The sequence below is a fragment of the Xiphias gladius genome, chromosome 15 (genome assembly GCF_016859285.1).
Source record: "Xiphias gladius isolate SHS-SW01 ecotype Sanya breed wild chromosome 15, ASM1685928v1, whole genome shotgun sequence".
NCBI lineage: Eukaryota > Metazoa > Chordata > Actinopteri > Istiophoriformes > Xiphiidae > Xiphias > Xiphias gladius.
In genome coordinates this window covers 20298446-20321426 of record NC_053414.1, presented here as the reverse complement: position 1 = coordinate 20321426, position 22981 = coordinate 20298446, and the positions used below count along the sequence as shown (strand labels likewise).

At 40.2% G+C, this 22981-nt stretch overlaps 2 protein-coding genes across 4 annotated transcripts; both read right to left on the bottom strand.

The window, feature by feature from the left end:
- Positions 1 to 1025: 1025 nt before the first annotated feature.
- On the bottom strand, positions 1026 to 14946 carry LOC120800909 (phosphoribosyl pyrophosphate synthase-associated protein 1-like). Of its 2 annotated transcripts, none has more exons than XM_040147382.1 (10): positions 14882 to 14946; positions 10448 to 10500; positions 10253 to 10319; positions 8746 to 8918; positions 7910 to 8025; positions 7706 to 7761; positions 7342 to 7487; positions 3525 to 3595; positions 2510 to 2656; positions 1026 to 1516 (listed from the first exon to the last, which is right to left on the bottom strand). In XM_040147382.1, exons 4-10 carry the CDS (start codon positions 8897 to 8899, stop codon positions 1358 to 1360), a joined length of 849 nt encoding a protein of 282 aa, XP_040003316.1. In that variant the 5' UTR covers positions 8900 to 8918; positions 10253 to 10319; positions 10448 to 10500; positions 14882 to 14946; the 3' UTR covers positions 1026 to 1357. The 2 variants fall into 2 exon arrangements, with proteins under 2 accessions (XP_040003316.1, XP_040003315.1); XM_040147381.1 differs by lacking the exon at positions 14882 to 14946 and adding an exon at positions 14090 to 14839.
- Positions 14947 to 15765: 819 nt separating this feature from the next.
- On the bottom strand, positions 15766 to 22768 carry si:dkey-45d16.4 (scaffold attachment factor B1). Of its 2 annotated transcripts, none has more exons than XM_040144904.1 (7): positions 22565 to 22768; positions 21613 to 21735; positions 21136 to 21277; positions 20850 to 20958; positions 18785 to 18875; positions 18023 to 18211; positions 15766 to 17355 (listed from the first exon to the last, which is right to left on the bottom strand). In XM_040144904.1, the coding sequence occupies exons 1-7, from the start codon at positions 22599 to 22601 to the stop codon at positions 17228 to 17230; spliced, it is 819 nt and encodes a 272-aa protein (XP_040000838.1). In that variant the 5' UTR covers positions 22602 to 22768; the 3' UTR covers positions 15766 to 17227. The 2 variants fall into 2 exon arrangements, with proteins under 2 accessions (XP_040000838.1, XP_040000839.1); XM_040144905.1 differs by having other exon boundaries at positions 18023 to 18208.
- Between the last annotated feature and the right edge of the window lie 213 nt (positions 22769 to 22981).

The window sequence follows — 22981 nt, the reverse complement described above, 5'->3', positions numbered from 1 at the left end:
GTAATGAAATGTCAGCAGTCTCCGTGTTGCCTGCATATAAACTAAATATTATTTAGGTCTAATCGGATCACTATAGTACCGTTTTTATTGCCTTTTTTCTGCTTAAGAGGCAGGGTAGAAATAACTACTGTGTCATATGCCTATATTTATTCTGACTGAGCCTTTATGGGTCATGTGTCAGTGTGTGAGAAACTTTGAAATTAGTCAGCTATTCAAATCCTGAATCAAAAAAAGGGAATTAATACTTTTGCGACTGAACTTACATTTGGAAATGATCACCCCATGTGTCATTAGAAGGCTAATTAACAGTGATTTATTTGTATCCAAAGTGGCAGAAAGCCTCAGATCGGCAGTACGTATGAAATCACGATTTGTTACTTTTCGTACATTAAACCTGAAATTTTATCTATTATCTAGTTATTATAGGAGGCATATAAAAGTTCATTTACCTTTTATGTTAGATATGTCACGAACACTGCAGGATTTATTTAAAAATCAAAAAAAAAAAAATATATATATAGATATATACAGCCAAGGCATGTTGCAGCAATCAAATTCCAGCACCATGCCTGCATTACACCAAATGTTTTTCCTGCACCATACTGTATTTCCTGAAAAGTGCTTTGCTGTATTATATACTGCAACCATAAAATGACAAAACACACCGTGAGATGCAGAGTTCTTTGGCACAAAGTCTAAAAGTTTTAAGATGAGCATTTTCATCTAACTGTAGCTGAACACTGCGGTGAGACAATTCTTGCTTTTCCATGCTTCATAAAGCAAGCCGCCTCAGCTGTGACTGAAACTGCTACTGAAAGTTTAGGTTCAGGTGTGAAGCCACTGTACTGTATATTTTCTGACAGTTCCAGAAATTACTTCACACTTCCACTGTAAAATGCAAACAATACTAGCTCTTTATAATGCCATCTGTTGCACTGTGCTACTTTTACCCAGTTACTGAAGTATATCCAAGCTTTTACCAGTTTAAATCTACATGGCTGAAAAAAATGAGAGAACTTTACTCATCCAAAATGAACAGTTTTATTTGCCATTTTATTAGTGTCTGCATGATACATGATGTTGTGTTATTTATGTCTCCAAATGGTGAGAATGATATTTTAGTGAAGTGAAACAGTTTGTATTGTTTGTATAGTGTCAGTATGTAACATGTCAGAGGAATAAAGCAAAGTCTGAGTAAACACAGCCAATTTCTGTCAACATGTTTAGCAGCTAAACAAGAAGGAACAACAAGTTCAAACAGAGACTGGAATAAACTGGATTCTTGGTCCTTGGTGCATGTGCTTGGTGATGTGTTTGCTTTGTTTGTGCAGGAATGTAAATGCATGAGTGTGTTGCCTCAGTCATCCACAGCGATGTTGCGGAACAGGTAGGCCATGGACTCTCCATTGTGGATGCGACGGATGGCCTCAGCCAGGATCATACTGACATCCACAGTTTTGATTTTTGGACACTGCAGCTTCTGAACCTCATGTGGAACAGTGTTGGTCACCACCACCTGGAGGCGCAGCACAACAGTGTTAGCTAGGCTAGACTTTCTCCCAGGTCTAGCCTGTCGGGCAGCCCTATAATTTCCACGCAAGGTAAAATTGGTAGATTTTAAGACCAGCTATCTGCAACTCTAAACATTAGCATTTGATTGGTGCAGCTTGGTGAGGTGGGACGTAGTCTGGGAATAGGTGATGCAGGACAAGTGCTGCATGGAAATGATGTTATCACATAAATCAACATTCACCTCAACTAAGCTACCATAAAGATTTCAAATGTGAAAACCTCACTCTCTTTTACCCAATAATTAAAGCCAATCCTCACACTGTATCTTCCTGATACAGTTGCTGAGAGGCTGAATTCAGGGGGAAAAAAGTCCCCAAAACCCCATGACAAGTTTCATAATAAAAAAAAAAAACACTGAGAAAGGTCCATGCATATGCAAACAGGACGTCACACTATTTAAGTGTGTTCAAGTGTGTCAACAACAGTCATCAACAACAAAAAAACCCACTAATAAAATGTATTGTTTGTGCTATGTGTGATGATTTTTTTTCAAACAGTCTTACAAGTCTTATGTCCATGCTTTCTCCAGCTTCATACTTACATGAGATATTAATCAATGCAGAAGATAACCATGAAGCATGTGCATTAAAAGTCTTATATGGAAGGATAAATCTCAAAACTGACACCATTCTTTGTTTCAGAAATGACAGAAAGACAAACCAATATAAGCAAACAAGTCAAAGGTATATGTTTTTCATTTTTGCTGATCTGATATACGTATATGTACTGTGGCCGGACATAAACATATCTGCTGTTGCTGTTCTCAGCCTCTTATTTCCAAATATATTTATTTTTAAAAAATGAATTGATTAGATTGTCATTTTGACATATTAAACACATTTAACATATTTTTTGTAATGTACCTCTGAATATCAACTTCAGTATCAGAAGACAGGATAAGACGTATAATAATTCTGCCATCCACACACAAGTTTACCTCATCAATTGCAGACTCCTCTATTAGTCTCGGTGCCTCTGCAGACAGCAGGCCATGTGTAGCCATGATGTAGATCTTGTAGGCTCCCCTCTCCTTCAGGATTTCTGCTGCTGCAACAAAGTCCTCCACATCGTCTATAATGTCATCCTGAAAAAGTGACCCCAGGGTCAGGGATCGCAAAGCAATGAGCAAAAAGAAAGGAAAAGACATATATTTGGACTGCTGACAAACCTAATCTCAACATTTAATTTTTCTATTTTTTGAGTGAATATATCATGACCTCTTTTGCTTTCTTTTTTTTAAATATCTTTCACTTGGGAAGTGACTAACATGAATCTGATTGAAGCACAAAAAGGCACCAAAAAATACCAGGCCTTGTGCTCCGATATCCTGTAATACCCCTCATTATGAGAGACATCAGCAATGAACTCACTGAAACCCACAGAATCTGTAAAGTACCTAACAAATGTTCACATGAAAAACTCAATACTCACCAAAACCTGTGTATCCTTGAGGTTCTAACAAATATGATTAATGCATGTCCTTCCTGATAAAACACTTGCAAGGCTGATTTTTCTTAAAAATTTGACTCTTTTATTGTTTACATTCGTTTTTACTAGCATGCAGTCTCCTTTTCAGCCTTTGCTAGTGCGTTGCTGCATATTTTGGCATGTTAAATGCCACCTATAGATCAGCGGAATAGTGTGACATTACTGGCAGGAATGTGTATTGTGTGAGCAGAGGACCAAACGGGAATCGCTCATAGAAGAACAGCTCCACAGTGCTACTAAATGTTAAAAACTTCACAGGTTACCTTTTACTCAATAACTAATATATGAAAACCTCACTCTTATGACATAGATAAAACAATAATTAAAGCCATTCTTCACACTGTATCTTTCCAATACAACTGTTTTCTGAGATCCTATGATTCAGTACAATAAATGGATTTCTCGATTGTTTAAAAAAAAAAAATAAATAATAATAATAATCACATAAAAGCTTAAGGTCTTACAACTATGATGGCGATTCTTCCTCCTACATCTCCAACAACAGTGATAGGTGGCTTCTCCTTCGCCATCATCACTGAAAGACACAGATGAAGGAACAATATTTTCAGGACATCAAGTGAGATCTACCCTGCGAACCCCAATCAGGAGCAGATTCTTGAGGTGAGGTAAAGTTAAGGGAGATGAGAGGTGAGAAGGGATTTGATTAAAACCTGCAAACATAGTGCAAGACAGTCCTACCCGCAACAAGCTTCCAGCTACCAAGGCGCCAATCCAATGAAGGAACGCATTAAAGACTGTTTAAAATGAATTATCTGTAGGACAAATTTGCGTTTCTGCTGAATTCAAACCAAGATTTAAGATGGGTTTACACTGTGCAGTTGCATGTAACTGCTTTTGGTATAGTGGTAGATGAACAAGTGGGTATAGAACTGAGCCTCTTTTAAAAACCACAGACCAGGATCGCCCATTGTTTTGTAATCTAATCAAACGCTATTTTTAAGAGATTAAAGAAGCAAGGCACATTCAGAGGTCAGACTCCGAATTCATCACAAGATCATTCAGCAAGGTGTCTTTGCAAAAATTTAAATTTAAAAATTTAAATTTTTTTCTTAACTTCTAAATGGAATGGTTACAGGTTTCTGGGTTGAAAGGAGGCCAGGACATGATAATCAAAACTACAGAGGTTTTTAACATGTTAATTTAGCGATTTCTGAGTCCACAACTCAAAAACATGTTGAGCAAAATATGAAATAATTAAAAAAGAAAAAAAAAACTGTCAGGCCTGGATCTTATTGCTTGGAATGATTTTGTTCATATTACGCAATTAAGGAACTATAATTTCTACGTCATAATCTAAGGTGTGCCAAGTTATCTGTAATTTCATAACCTAAATCTTCTTAGAGGATTAATTAGTATGAGTCATTACGAATAATGCAATTTATTTATGTATTGTTTCTCATATATCTACGGGGTATTTAGGCATGATAACACAAGTCATATCATTCTTACCACTGTTTCTCATCTCAGTAATAATTTTTCATTTCACAAGAACCAAAATCATGTCAACCGACAGGATGTAAGAATGAGGGCTTCCCTCAATTCCAACACGAGACAGACACTGTGGGTCCCCACAAAAGAAACTGATCTGCTCTAACAGTAAAGTCTGCTGTGCCCACATCCTTATAAGTAGGGTGGACAAACCTGAAACAAACATGTTCCAAGTTCTTTGTTTTCTTATTCATTTGACTTTATTTTTTCATTTATATATTTTTTTAAAGTCCCTGTTTGAGCTATTGCCGTTGCATTTCTCCTGTTGAACAGCTCTGTTGTTGAAAAACAGGGCTGACTAAGAGAACACACCTGGGAAAAGTAATATATGTCCTGAATTCTTTCATTTGCCTCTGCAATAAGCTGGAATCAGTGTGTAAAATAACTTATATCACTATGGATGCCATCAATATTCAAGGCTGCTTTTATTTAGCTCAAAAGAAGAGTCCAAAAATAAAATGGTTTAATAGTTTTACGGCACTGGGGTGAGACATGCATGGACCTGAACATGCAGTGCAGTGAAATACTGCCACACTCGTATAAAGTATTTAGATTCCACGTGTTGTGGGGCAGTGACTCTCCTTTTTCTGCACTACATTGTTTCATAATTTACAATCTAAAATGTAATGTTGAGGCTAGTATACTGTGCTCTAGCCATTTTCATTACAACAACAATTAGTGATAATAAAAAAAGGGTTCATTAACCCTCAGAAAAGAAGCATCATATAGAATCAGACAGGAATTATTATAAATGCCTCAACTGGTGGTTCTTCACCAATCAAAAAACTGACTAAAATCCATCCATTCATTCATTCATTGATTGTCTATTCCTGCTCATCCTTCGGGTTGTGGGAGCTGCAGCCAATCCCTGCTGACACTGGGCAAGAGGCAAGGCAACCCCCAGACAGATCGCCCGTCAACAGCTCTCAAACAGTTTTTCATCATCAGACTTTATCACACAAGTGTCCATGTTTATGTTAGTGCTAACAAGTTTTTTTGTTTTGTTTTTTTTCACCTAATGACAGAGATATAACACCTCCCATCAGGTGTATCAGATGAAAAAAAAGTGGAAGCCCTCAGTAACTCATTCTGTCATTTCATGCAGGAATAAAAAAGGAAACAAGAATCGATCCAAGCATTATGTTCATACTTGGGAGCTCTATCCCAGGGAATGGGACAGGATGTCTGCTGCTTGCTGCGGCAAAAGATAGGATGGTACAAAAAATATTAAGGTACAATTAGACATACAACAAACACAGACGAAACATTACAAGGCACTCAGTGAAGTCCAAAACAAACTCTTCATGGTTTTTCTGAAGAGTAGGTTCTAAATCCCAGAAGGGAGAGCTGATGAGACAAGTTGAGTTGAGGAGGGAAAAATCTGGCTGAGAAAGAAAAAAGGGGGCGATGTCAGTCACTGCCTGTAGTATTTCACAGCCAGCTACAACAAAGCCTGAGGTAGGGCTGACCTGACACATGCTGTGAACTCTGTGTGTGCGCGTGTGTACTTGTATCTTTGCGAGGATCAGTTTGAGTTATACACATTTTGGAGTGAGGACATTTTGTGAAAGTCACGCCATCCTGGCCGGTCTTCACAACTTCAAAGGACTGTTTGAGGGTTAAGACTTGGCTCAGGTTAGGGTTAGGTATTTAGTTGTGGTGGCTGAGGTTACTATGTTGATTAGTGTTCTCACAAAGATAGAAGTACAAGTTTGTGTGTGTTTGTGTGTGTGTGTGTGTGTGTGTGTGTGTGTGTGTGTGTGTGTGTGTGTCTGTGTGTGTGTGTCTGTGTGTGTGTGTCTGTGTGTGTGTGTCTGTGTGTGTGTGTGTGTGTGTGTGTGTGTGTGTGTGTGAGAGTGTTTTTTGGACCAATTTAGGGCAGCTGAACAAGAGGACTCAAACTTTGAGCGAAGGTCGGCCCTGTTACATTCATTGTCTAATTCTTTATGAGTTTTAATGTTTTAATAGTTTAGGTATCTGGTTTATGATTTTTGTGTGTACCTTGGCATTCATTTTTCCTCACAATTTGATGAAAATACAGCTTGAAGCTCAAGCACTCAAATGCCCCTGTTGGGTAAAGTAGCTCCCCCTTCACCCTGAAAAAAAAAAAAGGAGCTGAATTGGTCAGCAATTACAAATTTTCAAAATTAGCCAATCATAGACAGGTTTATGTGTGGTAAGAAACCTTGAGATTATTCTGATTATTTCAAAAGGTAGTTTTCCTTTATGTAGGTGAAATTTTCAACCATTTTAAATCCACTGACAATTTCTAAACCTCCTGCAGATAATACAGCAGCATTCCAGCCTGTTGCTGTTGATATGGCCCTTGGTAATCATCATTGGACCGGTGGTAACAATAAATGATGGGCGATTATTGGGTCTCTCTCTGAGGCTACTGCCAATGTTGTTTTACAGAGAAGCTCTTTTGGCTGAACATTCACATTTATTAAAAAGATTTGAGGAACTCAAACACGCAGGGCACAGTTCACAGATTCCTAGTGACTCCTTGAGGCGACACTGCACCAAGAACAGCAGGTTTGGATGAAGATGAACAAGTTTAGAGTCAACGTAATCATGAAAAGCGACTTTGTTTACTTGCATCCAGCGATGGAGGACAGACTCAGTCAAAACTGATTTGTTTTCAGTAATGTCAAATCTGTAAATCACAACAACTGTTTCTGTAACAAATGTTACAGAAAAAAGCAAAGACAAAACAAGGAGAAGGGACAGAGAAACCTGTGAGCAGGCATGTTGTTAGGCTTTGTGTCTTACAGGGTAGTTCCAGGCCGGTGTGTCCTGTGGTGGTGCGGGACAAGGGGGGAGAGTGTCGACCATCAGCCATGTCTGACTCTGAATGATGGGCCTCCCCGTGCATCACTGCCAGCCCGAGCCGCAGCCTCTCGGCATAGGACTGAGCTCTGAGACAGACAAACACACAGACACACAAGAGTCAAAGAAACTGACAAGCACACCACACACAAAAGAATACACAGGCGAAAGAGAGCAGACAGAAGTTTGCACAGACGCTTAAAAATACCTACATAGACAAAAAGCAGTACTATGAAAAGACAAAAGCGAAGTAACAACACAACCCAAATCCACTGTAACAGCAGAAGAAGTGATCTTCTCTTCTTACCTCTTGGCAGCTGACGGCGATTTGGCAACAATTATGGCATTCCTGTAGTCTGGGATCTGAGGAAAGAGAAGCATTCTTTTCATTGCTAGAATGTTAGATTAAGCTTTGATCAAAACAGGAATAAAAATAAGTGCTTTTGTAACACTGTGTTTGTTTGACAAAGAGGCGCAACATTATTGTGTGTACAGTGTAATGTACCCTCACCTCCTCCTGGATGTACTGGATGAGGAAGGGGGACGCTCGTAGGTTGTCAACAGGGCAACTGAAGAAGCCCTGGATTTCTTTCTGGTGGAGGTCCATGGTGATGATGTGAGTTAGCCCTGTAACACCACAGACATACGCCCACGAGTTGGTATGGCTTCAGAATAAATTACTGCAGTGTTTGAAGCACAAAATGACAGCGCTCATAGGTGTCATATGGTAGAATAATACACTGGCATGGAACTTTGTGTACAGGGATGGACAGACCACACAAACTTTTTAGTAAAATGTGAAAACAGATTGCCAAAGTGAGTACGAGGTTTTGGGAAATTCATAAGAAAGACATCTGAAATATGCATCTGGCGTTCAGTCTAAAAACATTGAACTACAAGTACATAAAAAATAATTGTAAGTAGTGCCGTGCGGAATTTACTGTAATTGTTGTACCGGTTAAATTAAAGCACAGACTAATAAGTGATGACACAAAAGCAGTGAAAACACCAATATATCCCATGTGCTGTTCTTAATACTAACTGAAAACGTGTGAGCTAGCTATTTTAGATTTCCTGATTGTTCACTGTTAAAGTACAAGTTCTATCTCAAAATACATCCCCTGGCCTGTAGCTGTAACACATAAATTATGCATTAACAAACAGGACTTACAGTGTCTAATTTGTACACAGCTCAAAGTGGCTGACTGCCACTCTGTTGTGTGTAACAAACAGGACAGGATGCTAGTTACATTCATTTAATTCTCCGACTTTAGTCTTTGTTTTCATTCCTTGGGTACAAAAGCAAAATCATTAAAGACAGAGGACATTACAACACGCAATCCATACCAGCTTTGGCTAACATGGATGTGAGCAGCTTGCAGACAACGGATCCTCTCTTCCTCATCTTGCACTGCTTGCTGTAAGGAAAGTAGGGAATGACCCCGATGATGTTCTTGGCACAGGAGGTCTTCAGGGCATAGGCCATAACCAGCAGCTCCATGATGGCTGTGTTGACATCCCTGGCAAACAACACATTCAATTCAAGAGACTATATTAGAAATCATAACCTGCAAAAGGACTTTGCTGGTATGCAAACAGTTTGAGCCTGTGGTCATCCACATGGAAGATCAAATCAGTTACAGAATAATAGTTTACATTGCTGAGATGGCGAGGAATGATGAGTTGGCAGCTGTTTTTCATTTCCACTGTTTTCATGTGACCTGGTTTCTTTGTTCAAGAAAACACTTCCAAGTAAGAAAACATTTGCTCACAGGACATTTTTAAAATCAACATCCTCACTGGCTAGAAGTCAAAACTCTGTTCTGTACTGTGAGATTTGACCAGCCTCCATGATGGTTGTTATTTTGATATCTGGGTCAGTTTCACTACTTTAGAAAGGTGCAGAGCTTTTAATGTAACAGCATACTGTATGTAGCCACTGTGGCCTTGAGAGCTTGTTGAAACCAGGCAGGACAGTGGCCTGTATAGGAAACTCAAAAATATGATGTCCCCTCCTCTGACCTCTGGTTATCTTTCAGAGAATGCCTCTTCGTCATAGCAAATAACTGATTAACAAGGCCAGCGGCCATAGTCAGTGTTGCCTTTCCTGTTTCACTTGCTGCAAAAGTAAACTTCATTTGGACTCGAAGCTCCCAGGGAAATGGATGCTAAGGGACGTTAGAATTTGGGGGGAAAAAAACGAAAAACTTACCAGGGTCACAGCACACAAAATACATATGTTTTGACTTGTTTCAGTTAATAGCACAGTAATAAAAAATGCAGCACACTAGATAAACTGTGCTAGCTCTTTTTTGTCCCAGGCTCGTAGTCATGTGAATGCAATCCTAAGTAGATATTTAAAAGCTGGTCAAAGATACATTGCATTTTCATATAGTCATATAAAAGGACACTATTGCTATTGCCAAAAAACAAAACAAAAAAACAAACTATGATGGGATGGAGATTTTCGTAATTAAATAATCTTTGCATGAGTGACAGCCATTGGGGAATGATATTTGCATAAATAACACAGTGTGGTATTGGAAAAGATACATTAAAAGCTGCACCTCACAAATCAAGTCTATCATTCTTACTTTAGCTACTTCTGCCTTTACCAACTCCTCAGAAAAATATCTGGCTCTTTGCTTTCCTAGATGTTGGACTGGCCTCGCCATTAAGCTGCTAACTTTGTCAGTCAGCCATTTCATGCCCACCAGGTAGAGTGGGTTCATCTGAGCTTTTCTGCCTTTTTTTTTTTCCTGCTGAACCAAACATCACATTCATGTGTTGTAATGTGATCTGATTCTGTGATCGTATAAAACGTTAAGGCATCAAGAGCATCCTTTTGTCTCACCTGGGAATGGTCTGAATGATAAAGATGTCTTGTCCACGGACAGACTCTTTCACATCCACTCTAGTCTCTTGGGGGGGAGGAAAAAAAAAATCATTGTGGGGGAGTGCAAATTCAAGTGAGACGACACTTTACCACAGCTGATCTATGACGTTCAATGTGGAAATGAGGGGACCTAAGGATATTTAGCAGCCTTACCTGTATTTGACTCTTGATAAACCACAGACTTGCCCAATTCCACACCCAGGCGCCTGAGTAAAAAACAAACAGGCCAGTGTTAAGTAGTATTTAAAACACAAATGCACACCTTTTACGTGATCTTAACTAATTGTGTGAATGCTCTAGTGTGTACTAGATTTTTACCTCTGCCGAGGAGGTTATGTAATCACCCCTGTCTGTTTGTTTGTCAGCAGGATTATGCAAAAAGTACTGAATCGATTTGCACTGAACTTGGTGGAGGGATGAGGAATGGGCAAGGGAAGATCCCATTGAACTTTTGGGCAGATCCGGATCATTTACTATGAATTAGATTTTTTTTCTCTGTAGCCTGGTGTATGTTGTTAGACACTGGCTTTGGCGGCGGTACGCGCTCTACTGAGTGCCCTTCAAGTTGATTGATTGGTTTATAAACAGAATCCACAAACAGATTATTGAATATTGATTGACTGATAACTGATTCATCGTTTCAGTAATCTTTCCAGAAAAAGCGCCAAACATTCTTTGGTTTCAGCTTAAAAAATGTGAAGATCAGCTACTTTTCTCTGTTTTATATCATTGGAAATTGAATGTCTTGGGGTTTTAGACTGTTAGTCAGACAAAACAGGAAATTAGAAGACATCACCTTGGGTTCTGGGAATCTGCAATGAGCATTTTTTCTTTCTTTTTTTTTTGGACATTTAATAGACCAAATAATAAATCAAATCGATTGAAAAAATTATAGGAAGGTTAATAGGTAATAGAAATGATTATTATATAACTTTTAGAACTGTGACATGCGAAACTTAACAAGTTTTTTTTAAGTATTAGGCTGAGCGGATTGTAAATTTTCAGACCTCACTTTGGGTTCCCATAACTAAAGGGAGCTGAAGGCAGAAAACCTTCCCTCTTACCATAACAAGCAGTGAACTTAAGAGTGACTGGGAGGGTCATTTATTCACAGGAGCGATTTTGTGGGGAAATAAACATGGCCACCAAAAGGAAGGTAAATGTCTTACTTGCTTGAAAGAGGAAAAAAAAGAAAGTTTAAAAAAAAAAAATAATAATTTGAAAAAAATAAGTAAATCACAAAATCCACAAAAAAGCACTTGGCACAGACACACACTAAGCTGATATTAATTTAGTGCGTTGCATCATACGAAACTCTGAACAATCCCAGGCATGATGAATACAGCTGAGCCTTAAGCAGAAAATGATGGTGCTAATTTTGAAACTGAACCGTAACATAACAGTGCCAATTATACAGAATGAACTCGATGACTCTTTAAACCGCCCCACGGGTGAGTGAGGACTTGGCTTGGTGACAGCGAGAGAGTCTGCCAGTACATTCAGCAGGGATCCCACTAAGAAGACAGGCCTCTCTGCCACTAAAGCTTCACCCCTTTGCATCACTCCACCTCAGTCTTGTTCCAATTTCTGATATAGTGCCCTCCTCTCATGACTATGGCACATCAAAGTCGACAACAAATATGGGACCTGCACTCTTGGTGGTATTTGTTTAACAAGGAAAAGCTCCAAGAATATTGCAAAAGCAAATCAGTTTGCAGCCTTATAAACTGCTTTCTATTAATCAGATTCGGTGAAGAATTGCATGGTTTAAAAAATAAGAATGACTTCAGCCCCAGGGGTATTTTCACACAGCCCAGTTACCACATGTGCACCTCGGAGTAAATATTCAGTGCAGTATTCATTAGCATTTTCTGTGTTAAGCTTTGCTCCACGAGAAAAACTCTACTCGGCTCCAGGCTGGCGATATAATCTTCCTAATAATGTTCTGTATTGTTGCCAAACAATGAAAACTGAGAAAGCTAAGCTCCTTTTCCCTGAGTGGGTAATACAAGCCGCTGTCTGGCGAGTGTGCAGGTTTGGGAAAAACATGGCAGCTCCCTTATTCCAGTAGACCCACAAGAAGAGTAGATATTGGTGTTGCAGAGATCTGGGTCAGCCAGTTAGTGTTTACATAATGGACTTAATAACAGAAACTTCGTATTGTTTTTGTTTTCATATCATTCAGATGCTTCTTATCTGATTTCACTTGTTTTTCTACTGATTGGTTCAGTAGAAAAACAAGTTTAAATGCCACATGAATGACTGCCTTTTTAATAACGTCTGGCTACCAAAGCACCACTTAGTTTGTTCGGTACAGTATCTTTGTCCTGCTTCTTTCATAAACAGAGCAGTGCCTGTGCAGTATACTCCTTTCATTACAGTGATTCTTAGTGACGGGTCCTTTGAATCTCCCACACAAACACCAAGAAGCCAAAAACCCAGATTTCTCATTATCCAGTAAAACAAATCTTTCATCTTCACTCTACAATGCTGTGCGTAGACTGTTGTCAATCTACGATCACACTTTTAAGGGCAATGATGATTGAGGACACTAAAAACCTCTACAGACTAAGCCAAACGAATCTTACAATGCTAGGAAATGGGGTTTTATCCATCAATTTTTTTTTTAAATTGAACTTTCTAAAAGCCAGTCTTTTGTGTCAACCCTCAATATCATATTGATACCAGGAAATACATACATTCAAACTTTTTTCAAGTTGGAAAAGCCACTGACATATGGAAGATACACCATCAAATGACACTAACTCCCAAAAAGTGACAAACCCCAGCTATTTAACAGTAGTAGTAGTAGTCTGGGTTAGTTTAAACCTTTAAGAGTTAATATTCAAACAATAAATAAACGTCAGTGCTTGCATTTAGAATTAAAATGTGTAACTAGTTATAAATTTCATAGCAGGTTTTAAGAACTGACACTCATCCAAGAACAGTGTAAAAGACTATATGGGCAATATAGAGTATTTAGGACAATGCAAAGCAACATCAGTCCAACCCATGCAAACTGTGCCTACAATGTCCTACGAAGTAATGATGCTAGGCCTTGTTGGTACGGACTATAATTGTAGTTGCAAGTGACAAGCCTAAAACTGCAGTGCACATATAAACTGGACAAACGCTACATATAAGCAAACTGTTTCGCAATATGATTGAATACACATAAGCATTCATATGGGAATAGGTTATCGTGCAATGCCGGAGCATATTCTTCCTTTAGTACAAGACACTCGCTCTGTTACCTTTGTTGTTTGTGGTAGTTCAGTCTTTTGCAAGTTCAATATTAACCATTAAACTTGTTGACCTGTGTGATAAAAAGTTGCACTTTGTAAGACAATGTTTCATCTCAGTTGTCTGTGAGGTTCTGAACGTATAATGTTGTACAATATTACATGTACACTGTACCATCTAATTTGTGAGAGTTTTTTTATTTTATTTTTTTTGCAATTTTAGGAACACGTACCCTCTTCTTCTACACTGATGTTGTGGACTTTGTTATGTAAGGTAATGTGAACAACATGTGGTGTCGGTGTCATGAGTTACCTACGGATTTCCACACTATGTACACTGCCTGTGCGTGTGTGTGTGTGTGTGTGTGTGTGTGTTCGTGTGTCCTAACTGCACTCCATTCCGTTCAAAACAACACACAATCCCAGGCCTCAGGTGACCTGCGGCTACCGCCAGGCACATGGCAGGTAACACAAAAACATACCGATCATCAAACTAACCAAACATGCAACGAATCTTATCCCTGGCGGTATCGCATGGTGAAAACGCACTTACTCGGTGATCTTCTTGGCCAACTCGGTGCAGGCGGCGGTGGAGTTGGCAGAAAAGACACGGTAGCCACTTCTTGAAACATTCATTTTCGAGTAACCGTACGAGAGCTTTGGTGTTTGAGAGACCAGAGACCTGTGACCCCCAAAACGCCTAACAGGCATGTTGCTTTGGAATCAATGTGGTATGTGGTTACGTTTCCACTAAATCGTATTTATTTAAAAAAAAAATGTTTTAAATAAATAAATCGCCCCGTTATTACCCGATGACCAATTTCCACACTAAAATTCAAGCATTGGGTGGTTTCCACTTCCACCGCGCATCTTAAAAAGTGAGAAAAAATACAAATAACACTGAAGCTGCGCAACGCAACACTGTACACAAACTAAAATGACAAAGAGCACATGCTCCGCGTGTAACGTGGGAGCAACTCTCGTGCTGGTGTCGGCGAGTCAACACCGCCTTCTCATCGACCAGCACCACAACCTCCTCCGCCCCCCCCCCCGGTCTAACACACCACCGACGGCAAATGGAAAGCTGGGCTCTGTGTTTCCATGCGGGTCACTGAGTCTGTACCGTCTCCAGAACACACAGGCCTTTCTTTTTTTTTTGGTTTGTTTGTTACTATGAGGGCGAGCTGAAAGGTAACCAAGGACTGTGCTGGGCGCTGCTACGGAGCAAGGAAGACAATAACGCCGCTAGTAACGTTCAAATGTGGACACGGTAAACTTTGTAGCTACGCGGTGGCGGCGGGGAGGGGGGGGGGGCAAAAAAAAAAAAACCGGGCCGCAGACTCACGTTCACTGGAAAGGAGAGAGCGACGTTGACGAGAACCAATCAGGGACTAAATCGATATAATTTCGACCAATCGGTGCGTGGGATTCGTATGACCTAAATTTAAAGCGCAAGCGACCGAAGAAATGTGGCGAGACGTTGGATTTTTTTTCGCCCCAAATTTATCCTGTCAGGCAGCGCTGTAGCAAGTAACGGCGGGATATCATTGGGTTTAGCCTTCCACCCTGTCACAGTGGAGAAAAAACAAGCACTCAGATTGAGATACTTCAGTAAAAGTAGTGATAACACGGCGTAAAATTACGTTTACACTTAAATCCTGCATTCACATTTTACTCATGCATAACTACATAGTATTATCAGCAAAATGTAGGAAAAGTACTCATGCAAAATTGCCCCTTTCAAATAGTTGTATATGAAACTATATCATATACATATACCAAATTTACTGGTGCATTCTTAATGATAAATTTAAATGTAGGCAAAATGTTCGGTTGGAGAGCTTTTTTAGCTACGTTATATGTGCTTTTAGGTAGTTTAAACAAGTATCCAATTTTGTCATTTTGTATCCTTGTCATATGTTTTGTATGTACTGTAAAATCTGAAAAGTAAAGTAGCATGAAATAGAAATACTTACAAAAAGTGCAGGTACCTCAAATTATGTTTATCTATATCGAGTTTCATAATAACGCCTTCTCATATCTTATGCATCATAAGACATGATTTTTCGCTTCAAGGGATTAACAAGGACTTGAGAATATGCAGATCTAAAAGTTTTATTGCACTACACTGGAGAAAAAGAAAACAATTTCAAATTCAATTTTGAATTGAAGTAAGTTGAATTTTTTTTAAAATAATGATCTTTAATAAAATAGTCACCACACCATAAAGGTCCTGACATAAACTATATGGCTTAATTTCTGAATTGTGCAGTGACATTGGAGTCATTTAAATGTAGCTGGTGGTGATCATGATGAACCCACACACAGATTACTTTTTAAAAAAAAAGTATTTACAGAATGGAAATTATTAACGTTTTAGGTTAGCAAATGTTCTTTATACGCTTTAATTTTGACAATGTGGACTACGTTGTGGGGACTTAAGGAAAAATAGCATTTTAATTTAAAGCATTTTTAAGAACAATATACAGAATGTCACAGTAGCAACTGCCATGTAATGAAAGCAACATTATTTAATAACTCATAGGCAGAAAAAACGACCTGTAGATCAGTGAAACATGTAATTAAAAGTGCTCTTGACATTAATTCCATGTTTACATAATATTGTAATTTTAACCAATGACAGTTTACTGTACCTAGATAAAGCAGCTTAAACTGAGGATGTTGACATAAATTTGACTATCTTATAGCAGAAGAAATGTACACACCTAAGATGTGACATTATTTCTTAATCTAATTTCAGTAAAAATCCATATAATATATGGGAACACACTTCATGGCTTATTTCAGTTTGAATTTCTGCAGTACACAAGTGCTTACCAGTCAATGTGTAGTGTATTCACAGTCAGTAAAATATAGTTTTACTTCTATGTTAATCAAAAAATCTTCAGATTGAAAAAGTAGCGGCTCAAAAAAGCATGTGTAAAGTCATTAATATTGTAAATGCTACAGGGTTTGCAGAAGCAAGAGCTGCACCATAACTTTACTGTTAATTGCTTAAATGTGCAGCTTTTCTTAGTTGTTCTTCAATTTTTTCCATCCTGGCACCATAAAGAATGGTTACACTGTCACTGGGACTCATAAAAACATACTGCTGTAGGTCACACGAGAAAAGGCATTCATCCACTTTCGTGCCATCGTAGTACATGGTGGTCCTGTCTTCCAGTTTTGGCTTGGTGGATCCCCACACCTAAGATACCAAACCCTTTTCTGCATTTCATCTCTCAGGTGACACTCCCATCATTTCAGCACTTTTGAATCCTCATGCAGACTGTGCCATGAGGAGTGAAACCCAGGGAGTTTCTACTGGGATCTATATAGATTACGTCTACACAGCTGGTTTAGGCAAATACTGATGCTTTTAAACACTGTCAGCGATTCTACATCTTTCTGTACCATACACACATACTGTTTGTGCCTGCGTAAACCCACACGCTCACATTACTTTCTTGTTTGGCTGTTAAGATCGACAAAGGCGACTGCACATGCTGCATTACCATCCTACATTTTAGAATCTCAACGCACTGCTCATCTCTTTGATCACGTTTTTCACTTCCTGCCTCCATTTTTGCTTCCATTCTTTAGCAGTCACCTATGCCCCCCCCCCCCCCATTTCATGCTTTGACTTTTTTGGAGATGTCACTAAAAATGAAGGTGATACAGTTGTTCTCTTTCAGCCTTTCAGCACCTTCTCTTTTAAAAGGTCCAAGATGACCTGCCTCTCCTGGCTCTCAAGCTCAAATCTCCGCTCCCTCTCTTTTCTTTCAGCTCCCAGACGTTCCCTCTCCAGAGCGATCTTACCTGAGAAAAAAAAAAAAAGGGAAATTACATTTGTAATTCCCCTTGAGGATAATGGCAGCATAACAGTCAACATATAATTATTCCCCCCTTCATTTTGAGATCAGTTTTCATCTGATTATTTTATCCGTGAACACGTCACGTCTCTTGTATTTTCATTTATGACCTCACTACATGTAATGTGTTCAGTCTTGTAGTGTAATGGTTCGTACTCCCTTTTCTTACTTTCATTTTCCCTGGTTCCAGACATCTGAATCATTGTTGGCATCTCACATTTATAAAATGAAATGGAAATTCAAAATGATTATCAGGCTAACTTTAATTCAAGCTTTATTAGAGTTTTGTCTGGGATGAGAATAAATAAGGTTTTAGAGCCTGTTTACTAATGGTTCCATCCTTAAAATGAATGGCATTGCATCAGCAGACAGGTTATTTATTGGCCATTTTACTTACAATTAATGTTGTGAAAATTTGAACTTGAAACAACTAACATCAGTGAGAAATGCGAAAAATTTCAAGCATTGTCCCAGTCAAGTAATCTTTGTGTTTTTTTGTTTTTAGAATGCGGCTCTAAAACACATGAAAATCCACTTTGCAAGAACAGAAATATCCTTTCCTTCACATAAGGTTGAATTTAAAATCACACGACACAGCTTTATGAATAACATACTCCTCTGAATCTCTAGTTCCTCCCGACGAAGCGCAAGCTCCTCCTCTCGCAGCCGTTGCTCGGACTCTGAGCGTTTCTCCAGGAAGCTGAGAATCTCAGAGTAGGTCTGGCAGCAGCACTGGCAGGGTCGCTTGGCTGTGGGCGCCGCTGACAGCTCAGCTATTTCCTCACGATCTTCGTCTGGTTCTGCTATGACAGTACTTATTTATTTAAATGTGTTTATCCACTGATTGACTCGTTGATTTCTACTGATTAGCGGAAATCACCCACTTCTATTGCAGTTATTGCATAGAGATGATAGGATGTGGATTTCTATCAAAAGTACAGTAAATAAAGGTCCAACCTTTCCATGTGTGACCAATGAAGTTGTCATTAATTTAACGTTAACAGCCTCCTACCACGGCAACCCAAACCCAGTGACAGAAAATGAATGAATAAACAAAAAAGAATTGTGTGAAGGGCGTTGCTTGTTGCTTTCAAATCTCTTCTTTTCTCACAATGTCAGAAATACTAACCATGCTTCGCAATGGATTACATTACCAGTATCTCACGATACCAGCAATTAAAAAATGATGCACTAATCCTGGCAGTCTCTTCTACTACGTTTACAGTAATTACTGAGTCATATTGAGTGATTAAACAAACTTCCCAGAGGCTGTAACGATTGAAAAGGAATAACACTGGAGGCCATACTGAATACATTTGCTGTTGGTATCAAGAGCCAGAGTCTTTTGCTGTCTAGTGTCTTGAATCTGCTTTTACCTGCAGTGGGTGTTTGTGTGATAGCGATGCTGGGTTTGTCCTGCTCTGGCAGAGTTAATTCTTCTATGGCTCGCTTTCTCAGCTCATCATCCTGGGAAAGATAAGGACAAGATCACTTCTATAACAGGAAGAACAGAGAAAACGAGAATCACAAAAAGCGGCGGCAACTGTTTTCAGGTGTCACCAATAGTAGCAGTTGAAGTTATTGTAGTAATAGTAATAATAATAGTGAGAGTAGTGACAGCAAGAGTAGTGATAGAAGCAGTAATGGGGTAGTGGTACTGCATAAGCAGTAGGCAGATTTGGAGTCTAACTTTACTTGTGGCTGAATGCAAGCATTATGAAGAAAAGAGAAGTGGCTAAGTTGTTACATAGAAAATAAAAATATCTAAATTTCTCTGGCCACACTCAGTTCCAGTGAAGTATTAGAAAAGATCCATTATCTACAAGAGATAGAAAAAAGTGGAGCATCAACACTAGGTTGATAACTAGGAGTTAACAGGAATCCTGACTCTAATAATATAGTGTGTTATGATGGCCCTTTTTGGGGCCACAAAATAAACATGATGGGAAAGAAAAGAAGAGAAATAATGTGCTGTACAGATTTGTGCATCTTGGGGCCTTTCTCTAAAAAAGGTCTTTTTGTTGTGAAAATACTGATAATTTTGGATCTTCTGGTCGCTAGCAATTATTCAGATGAAACAATCCAAGAGGTGTTGAAAGAAAGATCACACTGGAATCGCTTACGACTCCTAGACATATGCAACCTGTGACGAGGGACTGAAAATGGACACGTCTTCACTTTAGGAGTCACGAGTTTAAAAGGTTGGGAACATGCAGACTTTACAACAGTCTGTGTTTTTAATATTCATGTCAGTCTCTGAAAACGTAACAACGGCTTAGCTCATCCATACACTTTGATTTAATGTTTGACCCACTGTTGACAAAAGAAAGACATTGCAGCATGAAGCTGTGTGATGGAAGCGGTAACCTGTGTGGTCGGCCTGCCGCTCCAAGCCAGCTCATCATCCTGGGAAAGATAAGGACAAGATCACTTCTATAACAGGAAGAACAGAGAAAACGAGAATCACAAAAAAGCGGCAACTGTTTTCAGGTGTCACCAATAGTAGCAGTTGAAGTTATTGTAGTAATAGTAATAATAATAGTGAGAGTAGTGACAGCAAGAGTAGTGATAGAAGCAGTAATGGGGTAGTGGTACTGCATAAGCAGTAGGCAGATTTGGAGTCTAACTTTACTTGTGGCTGAATGCAAGCATTATGAAGAAAAGAGAAGTGGCTAAGTTGTTACATAGAAAATAAAAATATCTAAATTTCTCTGGCCACACTCAGTTCCAGTGAAGTATTAGAAAAGATCCATTATCTACAAGAGATAGAAAAAAGTGGAGCATCAACACTAGGTTGATAACTAGGAGTTAACAGGAATCCTGACTCTAATAATATAGTGTGTTATGATGGCCCTTTTTGGGGCCACAAAATAAACATGATGGGAAAGAAAAGAAGAGAAATAATGTGCTGTACAGATTTGTGCATCTTGGGGCCTTTCTCTAAAAAAAAGTCTTTTTGTTGTGAAAATACTGATAATTTTGGATCTTCTGGTCGCTAGCAATTATTCAGATGAAACAATCCAAGAGGTGTTGAAAGAAAGATCACACTGGAATCGCTTACGACTCCTAGACATATGCAACCTGTGACGAGGGACTGAAAATGGACACGTCTTCACTTTAGGAGTCACGAGTTTAAAAGGTTGGGAACATGCGGACTTTACAACAGTCTGTGTTTTTAATATTCATGTCAGTCTCTGAAAACGTAACAACGGCTTAGCTCATCCATACACTTTGATTTAATGTTTGACCCACTGTTGACAAAAGAAAGACATTGCAGCATGAAGCTGTGTGATGGAAGCGGTAACCTGTGTGGTCGGCCTGCCGCTCCAAGCCAGCTCAGAGGGACTAAAACACCCGGTGTAAAAATATTTTTTTTTGTGCTGGCGTTGTCACATAAGTTTACCTTCTCTTCTCTGCTGACACGACACCACTGACACCCACCTGGTACTTTGTGCCCTCGCCGCTGGCCAGGAGCCCCTTCTCAGCCTCCAGCTCCAAAACCTCATGGAGGAGATCCTCCTTTTGGGCGTACAACCTCTCTGTTCCAAACCTGAGTCCACCGAATGCACACACACACACACACACACACAAATATTCACACACGTTAAACTAGCACATCTCTACAGCACCACACATCCAGATCAGGGCAATTATGTCCTCAGGAAATGGTGCAGTTTACTTGTAATGCAATTTCTCCTGAAATACGGGTCCTTTTGCTTGAACCAACCTGCGCAGGCTGGGAAAGTCTTGCTTCTTATAGTAGTCTAGCAACAGCATGGTCCTCTCCCTACATCTCCTGGCGTCCACCTCAAAATTTTCATCTTGGAGGGCTGCTGTGATAATTTCCCCCACACGAGCCCAGATCCGTCCTGAAAAAGATGAATGAGTTCACGCAGATCTAAATATACGGTATATAGGCCATCACCTTTGTATCCAATTAGCTCATTAATACACCGTCCGTGTCGGAAGTATCACGTTTTCAATCAGACTGGTCACTCTCTCTCTCTCATTGTATGATTGCTAAATGTTTTTACAAAAAGGCAATTTTGACAAGAAAGTTCCTTTATTCAACACCACTGTAGCGCCACTAGAAATATTTTAACGTGACCCCACATTGTTCACATTTGACACACAGGGAGTGCAGCTCTCTGTAACTGACTCTAAGTGTTTTCAGGAGGATTAGTCCTTTAGAAAAAGGCCTAACCTGGCTCTTTGGAGGCAAAGGGGTTCTGGGCGATGACCTCTCGCAGAAGGATGATGTCATGCCGTGCTGAAAAACGCACCTGACGCTTTCGTGGAGTCGTGGAGGGACCGGCGAGGGAAAAACCTGAAGTTGGTGTCCAAAAAGAAAAGATTACAATACGATACAGTAGACACAGCCTGGTATAATATTTTGAAACATAGCTAGGTGCCATAATAATTTGAAAATCCCCCTTCACACGGGGTCCTGGATCAGATTTGCCCTGACCTCACATTTAACCCACATTTTTATTATTATTGCTGTGATCTCTCTCATTGTTTGTATACAGAGATACAAACTCCAACTTGGGCATATCTGAGGTGTGAATTGAGTGTAAAGCAGCAATCCCACTGTTTTTCCCGGGAGCAAAACCATCCCACCGCCTGAAATAAGATAGCAAGTGTAAACTGATCCACGGTAGAAAAGTACAGGGACTTCTCAGAAAAGAAAAACATACTTCAGTATTTAAAATACGTTTTATAATCGGGGATTATGTTACTATTAGTGTCTACTCGTGTAGTCACGTGTTACTACTACGTCTAGAACTGACAAGCCATGGCGGGGAATGCATTTGGCCCGAGGTAAGAGGTGCCAGCAGCCCGTCCGGCGCACAACTGACGTTTGACAGGTGACGGCAGCCCCGTCGCCGCTGTCCTCCACCGCGTGTACACGTGCGAGCCGCCGGTGGCCCGCGGCTACGGCGACGCACACGCGGAAGCGAGGCCCCGCAGCCCCGCAGCCCGTCGGGCGGCCCTGCAGACGCCACGGCACGTCCGCCGGCGAAGCACGTGCGTCACAGGAGGGGCGGAGCGGCTGTGCGCGACTCGAGAACAGAGGCACCGAACGCCTTTGAGGAGACGGTCGTGCAAGTGGCCGAACGGCGCGCGCTGGGCGCGGAGGCGGCAGTGTATCTCACCGTTGTTGATCGGCACCTCCACCGCTACCCGTTCCATGTTTCTGTCGGTGCATCCGGGAACCGCCTGACGCGCACCATACACGTCCGCTCACCAGTACAGGTTCACTACTGACGTGTAACTCAACTTGGCGGAGAGTCACGTCCTGGCAGAACATGGGTACCGCTCTTCCCTCTCTCTCCGCAGTGAGTTGCGCCTACTCCATCCGTCCACGAGATGGGGCCAGAGGTCTGCCGTTCAGGTGAGGAGGCCCCTGCGCATTGAAGACCACGTCCAACCTCGTACTGAGCGAGGAGCATATTTCCACAGCATATGGCTCTGCGGGGTGTCTAGACAGGCGGTGAAAAATGACTTCGCTGCCACAGCCAAAGGGATATGGGCAAGTCACCACAGTTTCCCCCTCATTCTTGTTCAGCGTA